The 9,146-nt window shown below is 38.0% G+C and overlaps 1 protein-coding gene across 3 annotated transcripts in view; it reads left to right on the forward strand.

Annotated features, from left to right (window-relative positions):
- LOC101175642 (caM kinase-like vesicle-associated protein) overlaps positions 1-8,786 on the forward strand; it is a 30,989-nt gene extending 22,203 nt beyond the window's left edge. For all 3 annotated transcript variants that reach the window (XM_023954831.2, XM_078947018.1, XM_078947019.1), the window contains 2 exons: positions 1,660-1,747; positions 7,406-8,786. In XM_023954831.2, the coding sequence (XP_023810599.1) occupies positions 1,660-1,747; positions 7,406-7,720 (403 nt within the window). In that variant the 3' untranslated portion in view covers positions 7,721-8,786. The remainder of the gene's footprint in view (positions 1-1,659; positions 1,748-7,405) is intronic.
- Positions 8,787-9,146: the final 360 nt, after the last annotated feature.

A 9,146-nucleotide genomic window follows, 5' to 3' on the forward strand; every position in this document is an offset into this window, starting at 1 on the left:
GTATTTTGATAAAAGCTATGTTTGTGATAGAGGAAGCACATATTAACGTCTGCTCCATCATCAATTTTCAAACGGCCGGCACTTCCGTGGATTTAAAATTATGCACGTTTACATACTTTTCATTAGAAGTGGCTGCTTGAATGCTCATTGCAGAGGGCAGTGTGAATGTAGCTTTACGCAGTCGAACACCGCTTCATGCCACATGTTAGCCTACACTAGCATTCACAAAAACTCACAATCTTGTCTGGAACTCGGGCTGACGTTTTGACAGAGTGCAGTGTACCTCTCAAAGTCACTTCATCATCAGTAAGCACAATCAAAATTAATCTATAAAGCGACCCGGATTATAAGGTACACTGTTGTTTTAAAAAAAAAAAATTGGATCTTAAATGCACCTTATTGAGTGGAAAAAACTACATACTTTTTCCAATGTTATTCATAGAAAACTACTTTTTTTTAGAATTCTGATCTCAATTTTTTGAGATTCTATAGATCTTGTTATTTTTTTGACAACAATGACTGATTAGACTTTCTGAGTCTTTAGGATCTTCACATTTCCCACACTTTGGTCATTCAAGGTTTCAAGATCACACCTTTTTTCCTCTGACGTGCACAACACCAAGTCCCAAGCCGTAAATCTCAAATCACTGCAGGAAAAGTCAGTGTTAACGCATTAGTCACAACAACATCAAGTCTCTGCTTTGGAGTCTGGGTGCAGACATGTAAAATGAAGGTGTTAAAAAATGTTGTCAAATCAACTTTATGAGGAAGGAAATGTCAACTGAAAGTCAAAGGAAAACAGCTCAACAAAGGAACAAGTCTTTTTCCGTTTCCAGCCTGGATGCTGATAACAAAGCTTAGTTTGCTCTTCCTCTTTTCCTCGACTAATGATGAATTATAATAAAGTAACAACTTTGCAGAAGGGACTCTTATCACACATCATTGCAGACTAATTAAAAACTCTCTGAATCACAGAAGCTGCATCAATGCAAGACTGCCTTAAAGTGCCCGTCTTTGAATTACAGTAAACCAATGAGCTGCTCTCTTCTTACTGCTGATCTTTTTTTTTATAGAAAGTCAACAGAAGTCCCATTCGTTATGTCTCCATCACTTCTTCATTCCACACACTGCTGTTAGGCACAGAAGTGGATGTTCTTTCAAATCTGTCGCACTTTAGTGGAAGATCTTGTGACAGCGGTGAAATAAATGTGTGCATCGTTGAGCCAAACACAGCTGCCATCAGACTTGTTTTGAGCTTTCAGCTCAGAGACGCAACGTGTGAATTACAAAAGAGGGGGCAGAAGCTCAAAATGATCTGCTTTGAGTGAGTCTGCTACAACATTTGAACATTTTATTGAATAGTGAGGCCAGTGCACTGTTTGATCTAATCTTGATGTTTGGAGGTAAAAGTTGCTGGTCTGTGAAAAAGAGACACAAGTGACTGAAACCCACAGATTTAAGGGAAAAAATAATTAACTTTACCCAAAAAATTCATGATCAGCAAACAAACCAAGACTTAACACTTGGAAAATACAGATAAATTCCTTTTTTTTCACTAATTTTTTTGTTAGAATAACCAAAAACTTGCAAATTTCTTGGAGCTGTTTTAATTCTGATTCAAGGTTGATTAACTAAGTGCTACTCTGTTCTTTCCCCAAGGATTTCTGGAAATGCTGCTTCAGACAAAAACATCAAAGACGGCGTCTGTGCACAGATTGAGAAGAACTTTGCTAAAGCCAAGTGGAAGGTAAAATCATATTTCAACTGTAGGTTATGTATGGGATAATGCCCCCAAAAGGTGTCCATGATCAGAAATTAATGAACGAAAGGAAAGAGGGGGCCCAAGCTAAAGCCTTATTGTGCATGTCCCAAACCCGGACAAATCCAGAGGGTTGTGTCAGGAAGGGCATCCAACGTAAAATCTTTGCCCTACCAAATATGCAAATCAGACATATGAAATCCAGACCAGATCAGTTGGGTTAACAAAGACGCCATTGGTGCTGTTCACCGACAGGCTGGGGGTGGACTACCGGTGGTCGAAGAAGGAGAGGAGGAAGGCACATTTGAAGTTGAGAGAGAAGAAGAAAGTCATGAGTGTTGGAATGAGAGTAGGGACTTTGAATGTTGGAACTATGACAGGAAAAGGTAGAGAGTTACCGTAGTTGACATGATGCAGAGGGGGGCATTAAAGAGGATGAAGAGTAGAAAGGCTCTTGGTCCTGATGATATACATGTGGAGGTATGGAAGTGCCTACAGACATGGCAGTGGAGATTTTGACTGGATTGTTTAACAGGATCTGAGGTGGTGAGAAGATGCTCGAGGAATGGAGGAGAAGTGTGATGGTGGCAATTTCTAAGAACAGGAGAGATGTGCAGAGTTGTGGCAACTACAGAGGAATAAAGCTGATGAGCCATACTTCAATGTATGGCTAGACGTCATTGAAGCTAGACTAGGAGCAGAAGTGAACATTTGTGAGCAGCAGTATAGTTTGATGCCAAGAAAGAGAACGACAGATACTATATTTGCTTTAAGGATGTTGATAGAGAAGCACAGAGAAGGTCAGAGAGAGCTACACTGCGTCTTTGTACATCTGGAGAAAACTCACGACAGAGAGGAACTGTGATATTGTATGAAGGGAAAGGAATGAAGGTTATCTGCAGAAAGACGAAGTTCATGTGTGTGAATGAGAGGAACTCAAGTGGAAGAGTGAGGTTACTGGGACAAAAGATGGAGGATTTGAAGTATCTGGGATCAACAGTCCAGTGTGGAAAAGAAGTGAAAAAGCGAGTGCAGGCAGGTTGTGGAGAAAAGTGTCAGGTGTGATGGAAGAGTTTCTGCTCAGATAAAAGGAAAGGTGTAGAAAACTGCAGTGAGAACAGCCATGCTGTTGGGTCTAGAGGTAGTAGAGGAAAAGACAGGAAGCAGGGCTGGAGGTAGCAAAGAAGAAGATGCTGAGGTTCTCTTCAGGAGTGACCAGGATGGATATGAGGACATCAGAGGGACAGCACTTTGGAGATAAAGTCAGAGGCCAGACTGAGATGGTTGGGACATGTCCAGAGGAGAGATAGTGAATCTATTGGTAGAAGGAAGCTGAGTCTAGAGCTTCCAGGCAAGAGGTCTAGAGGACGACCCAAGAGGAGGTTTGTGGATGCAGTGAAGGAGGACATGAAGGTAATTGGTGTTTGAGTAGAGCAGAGGTCAGCAACGTTTATGATATGAAGTGCCAGTTCGAAATTTTCTCTTGAGCAATTGTGCCATCAAAAACTATGATGAAAACACCCCAAAAAAGAAAAATACAAAAAATTTCTAACATATATGAAATAGCATTTAATTCACAAATAACTGGTCAAATAGCTTTTTAAAAACATATTTTGGCATCAAATCAACTCATTAGGTGTCAACAATACGTCCCGGGGTCACAGGCGTAAACATTGAGTCCCAAAACATTGATGAAAAAGGTGCAAGTCCGTCAAAATTGGTTCTTATTGAGAGGATAACAGCTAGGCCAACTCAGAGCTAAAGTAGGCAAACTGTCTGCAGTTGCTGCAGTAAAAAAGATCAAATGAACCCAGAAAAACCCATTGGGACATCGGTGTAACAGAAAAATATCAAAAATTGACTCTGTGGTCCACTTGGTTTGTGGTAAAATGCACATCATTTTATGTTTATGAAAAAAATGTCTCTTATTTCTTATGCGCTAAAAATAAATAGAATCAGAATACCGAACTTTCTTTCTTTTTTTATATTTCTTTCATTTTTTTTTCCAACTACCACTGTGGTCGACTACCAGTCAGCCTACTTAATCTCAGATTTAGCTATGATTTTTGTTATTTTTCATCCATTATCTGAACTCAGTATATCCTATCCTACAACCTTCATCCCCAGAAAGCTGAAATTGTTGATAATATTTAATGTTGTTATCATACTGTTGCTGTGAGTTTAGTTCAATCTGTCAGTGTTTTTCATCATGTTCTGTCCTCTATCAGTCACTCCATGATCATGTTAATTATGCACAGCTGCTTTCATTTCTGTTAATTGTCCTCACTGAGTAGAAGCATCTTCAGTTTTTTAGTTCTAAATTGTCAGGTCATCTGCTTTTTGTTTCTCCACGGATTGTGTCCTGTTTAAATTTATTCATCAAATGTTTATGTTTCTGCCACTAAGCCAGGTTTCCTGCATTTTGCTCCTACGCCTCCAGTTCCTGACCGCTGTATCCAATGTGACTCTTGTTCTATGTTGGGATTCACAGCTAAATTCTCTTTTGCATCGTGTCCTCTAAACACAAGAATTTGTTGGGACTGGAAAGTTTTTAATATAAAAAGATGGTGAAACTGAATGATACATTGATTGATATGAGCGACGATAATTTATGAGCCCACTGTCTTCTGAAGATAAAAACGATAATGATTTATTTTTTAATTAACAATTTTTTGGCAAAAATTGATCTGACGCAATGCATTGTGGTCTATATTCACCGATCTAGTGAGCATCGATGCACACTGGTTTTTCGCAGAGACTTCTGAGATATTTCTAGGACACTCCATTTGGGAATTGTAGATTCGGACAGCACCACAAAGTGGCGAACGCACATGCGAAAAATGCAGTGAAATGTTCCTTTAGTGCCCTCTCCAATCAGAAGCTGTGAATTGAAAGCTAACTTCAGCGTTGTTACATACATGAAGTCTACTTTGGTGAGCCATTATTCTTTTCCTTATTACTGAATCTAATCCCAAACACTTGTGCAGCAGAAAATAATATCATATGTGCTTTAAATCTCTCTCTCTTTTTTTTTCTAACAGACCTTAAAGATATCAAACTTTTTACCAATATTTTGTCTGAAGGATTCACAGATAACACACAAGCCTGTTGGTTTAGTGTAATGTCAGCAGATAAACCTTACAGATTCTTTTACATTTTCAAGAGATCCTCAGCCAAATTCGCAAATCTGACTGAATAAAAAATAATCTATACTAAAAAATAAAAAATAAAATTATTATTTATTTTTCAAATTATTAAAAATGAAAATTTCTTCAGCCAAAGAGACAAAATCGAGGGTAAAAAGAGCTGATTCAGCTCCTGAGCCTCTGTAGCAGACACCAAGTTAGATAAATATGGCGATTTGATTGGTTAGAATCCAGACCAATCAGCAGGCTGATTGATGGCAGCTTTGTTAGCTAAAATGAAACTGAAAATTTTTGAAATAAAAAAAAAGAAAAAAATGTTTTTGAAAGCAAAAAAAATGGGAAAGCAAAAAAAAAATCTTGAAAAAAAAGTTTTTGAAAGCAAAAAGAAAAAATTGAAACCAAATATTTAATATTTTCATTTGCAACTTTAAAGGTTTTATTTGCAATGTGGCGGCATAAATATCACTTTATAGCTTTTCGCTTGCCATATAAAAAGTCTAAGCAAACGTGCGTCGACCAGAATTTCAGGCTTCCGTGTCACTGCTGATCGCGCATGGCCCCGCAAGTTTTGAAGTCCGCTGAAAGTTCAACCGGTGGAACATTTTGACGCTGAATCGCAGCATCGCAGCACTGTGACCGATCAGGGACTCGGATTTGGTAGAAATGTGTGGGTGAAGTCCGCTTGAAAACCCAGAAGTACCAACCGTTGTAAACATGTAAGCATGATCACGAAGGACAAATTAATAATTGTGGCTGGTCGGATTAATGTGACACCAAGACTGACATTTATAGGAACAGAGCTGTGAAAACTGAAATCCTGGAGCTGGGTGTGTGTGATTTGCACTGCTTGGACATTTGCTCTGAGCCTCTACCTATTTGTAAGTGGCGGATGAGTGCTAGTAAACAGTTATGACACAAAAGAAGACAAACCCGCTACCTGCATGTCTGGTCTGGTGTCTACACCACTAACTGAATGCGCGTTCATGAAAGCGCGTGGAGCGTGTCATTGAACGCACCACACGCGGACGGTGTGAACGCAGCATAAGCAACGTAAGACGCGTTTTCAGCTGAGTTCAAATAAAACTTTCAGGCAAAGAAACACTTGGACCCTTGTTTTTTAATCAGAGAACATGACAATAGTTATAGACTGAAAATGAGGTGAACACCAAAAAATAAAAAATGAACGTGTTCATTTTGTCTGAAATTATTTAATCGCGATCAACGGGATAATTTGACACCCCTAGAGATATACACAGACAGACACCGCTCCTTGTCAGTGCCAGGCTAAAAACATTTGGTGGTAGCTCCTCCCACACGCATCTGGGGCGTCAAGCTTATGAACACATTTTTGACAGGCTGCAAGCAGAGAATTAGCTGAACTCAGCAAATTATATTTTTAACCATTTTGACAAGACAACAAAAAACAATATGAGCTGTCAAATTTGCCCTCATGTGATTTGTTCATGTGATTGTTCTCTGTTTTTAAGCTCGTAAAGTAGATCAGAGGTCATCCTGCCGGTTCAGTTTTCCACATTTCTTGCATTTTTCTGCAAATCCTGTTAATGAAGTTTGTTACGGTGTCGTCATCAACTTATTTGTTTACCTTGAGCACATTCTTTTGTGCTCATCTTAGATGAACTCGCATTCGTTTACAGATGTAGGACCATGGCGTCTCATTTGTGAAGGGACATATTCCCATATTAACAGCAATATTTTTGGTCATTTAGCCTGATTAAGCAGAAAAAAACAGGTTTCATTTTAGTAAATCAACTTTTTGTGAGGATTCTGTATCTTTGTGGTGTTATTTTTTCATGTTGTGTTTTCCTTAACAGTCTCATCAGGTTCGGGTTGATCGTCCTCAGCTTGTCTTCATTTAGTTAAGGACCCTCAGTATATATACACGTGTCGGGTTTTCAGTTCCTCTGTGTCATCTGCTCTGTTGTGTCACTTTTTGTTGTTGTTGTGTTCCATGAGTTTTGTCTCATGGAAAATAAAGCTAAGTCTCCTGCATTGTTTCAGTTTAGCGTCTCCTGCATTGGTTTGCATTTAGACTCTTGAGACCTGTTGGTTCCGTCATCTCTGCTGGAATGCCCCAGAGATCAAGATATTGAATTTGCAAACTAAATGTTTACTTTAAAAAACTAAATATTTAGTTTACGAACTAAATTTTTAGTTTGTAAATGTAAAATTTATGAATACATTAAAAATAAAAAGTGAAAATATGCATTTAAAAACTGAAAGATGTTTTTATCCCTCCTTAAAAAGGTTAAATAACCCAAACTATATAGGAGACGTGTTAGGACTATGTTATCTTATGGTGACTAACATGTCAAAGCATACTCATAAAAGCACTGAGTCACATTCAGTTGATGTATTTAACTTCAATAAATGTTAGCAAAAAACCTTTGACATTGTTTCATTCAATTGCTTACATTTATAGTAAGAAAGCTTTGATTAGTAAATTTTCATTTTCTCTCTTGTTTGTAATCTTTTTTCACAGAAAGCTGTAAGAGTGACCACCCTGATGAAAAGGCTTAGAGCACCTGACCAGGGTGAGTCTGGGGCCGCCGCCGCTGCTGCTGGAGGCACCACAGCCGACGCCGGCGCCCCTGCCGGGGCTTCTGCTCCTTCTGCAGGAACGAGCGATGGTGCGGCTTCTTGCATCAAAGCTGTTCTAAAGGGAAAGACTACTGACCCCCAGCCTGCAGCGCCTGCAGCACCGGCCCTCCCCATTGCGGCCCGACCGGACGAGCAACAGCAGACGCGGTGCAATGGAGACGCTCCTCAAATGCTGCCACAAAGAAAAGAGGACTAGGATACAATAAAGAACAAGACCTCTGCCAACCAATAAGCACATTTTCAGCCACCAATTATATCACAAATGACACAATACACTTCACTTTTTGTCATCTGTAAGATTTATAGTGTTGTCCCCTGTGTGTGTTTTTGTTATTTTGTGTACAGCTCCCTTTGAAACTTGTGGCAAAGTAGCTTTTCTGTAGTTTTCCTTCTCAAATGTGTAAAAAGGCCAGCAATTCATTGCCCATGGTGTGGTTTTGTGAAAGCTTATTCATTAAGTTGTTTTACACATAGGATGAGTTTTTCTCAATTAGCTGCTACTTTTTAGCTTTAAAATTGACAATTCTGAGTTTTTTTCTTGCGACCTAAAATTTTAAGTTGAGTGATTAGGTTGAAACATTACTTTGGTGCATCCTTAAATAATCAAGGCACTATAGGCAAAGTTTTTGCAAATTTAAACACGTACTCCAACAAGAAATAGAGTTATAAGAAACTACAACATTGTATGCTACTAGGAGTTAAGCAAAAGTGAGTATAGCATTTTAAAGATGCTAATATTAGAGTTTTGCTGTGCTGAATGGAAAATATTTTTGAGGAAAATTACTCAATTTCGTTCAAAAAAATTGTCCAGTATGAAGGCGAGTTTGTTTCATTTGGGGAGTTATGTTTCAGTTCAACACAACTTAAAATTTTAACACAGCAAGGCCGTATATTTTTAAGTTAAAGTGCCTTATTAACATTTGTTGCAATCATGTTTTCACACCAGGTCATAAATGTTTTAACCACTTAGTAGATCTTTTTTAAGGTTGCAGCTGGCAATTTGAATTTTGTGTTTCGTTCTCTTTTAAACATTAGAAAAAAGAATAGGTTTGGCGTATTTTATGTGACGTCTCTGTGGCTGTAAAACGTGTTGAATAAATTAAGAGTTTATTGCTGAGCTCACATATTGTATGTAAGAGTGTGTATTTGGAATATTTGTGTAAACGTGTGTATTTTTTATTGTTCGTGTACAAAGCAACATTTAGCTGAGCTAAAAAAATTGCTGCTCTGCTTGTGAATAAATAAAATAAGCAATAGAGGTATTGCTCTGATTTTTCTTTTTAATCTAGTGAAATCCCTTTTTCCCAAAATGCCATCAAACAGATTTTATGTTTGATATGTATGTTGTAGCAAATTGCATAACATTTTTGACTAAAAAGAGGGGAAAAAACAAATTTCTTCTTATAATCACTGTCAGATTAGAAAGTCAGCCTTGGACGTATAATATTTAAATCTTTAACATTTAAATATTTAAATGTATGGTGTATGCATGTCTTCTCAAGACTTCTTAAAAATTGCTAAGAGGTCTAGTAACACAATGTAAAAATTACATGAGATACAATCAAATGTGGCTTGAAACATGTTTCGAAAAAATCACTCCATCAAACTGTCAAATTTCTTTG

This window comes from Oryzias latipes, chromosome 5 (assembly GCF_053564925.1).
Source record: "Oryzias latipes strain Hd-rR chromosome 5, Olatipes_Hd-rR_3.1".
Lineage (NCBI taxonomy): Eukaryota > Metazoa > Chordata > Actinopteri > Beloniformes > Adrianichthyidae > Oryzias > Oryzias latipes.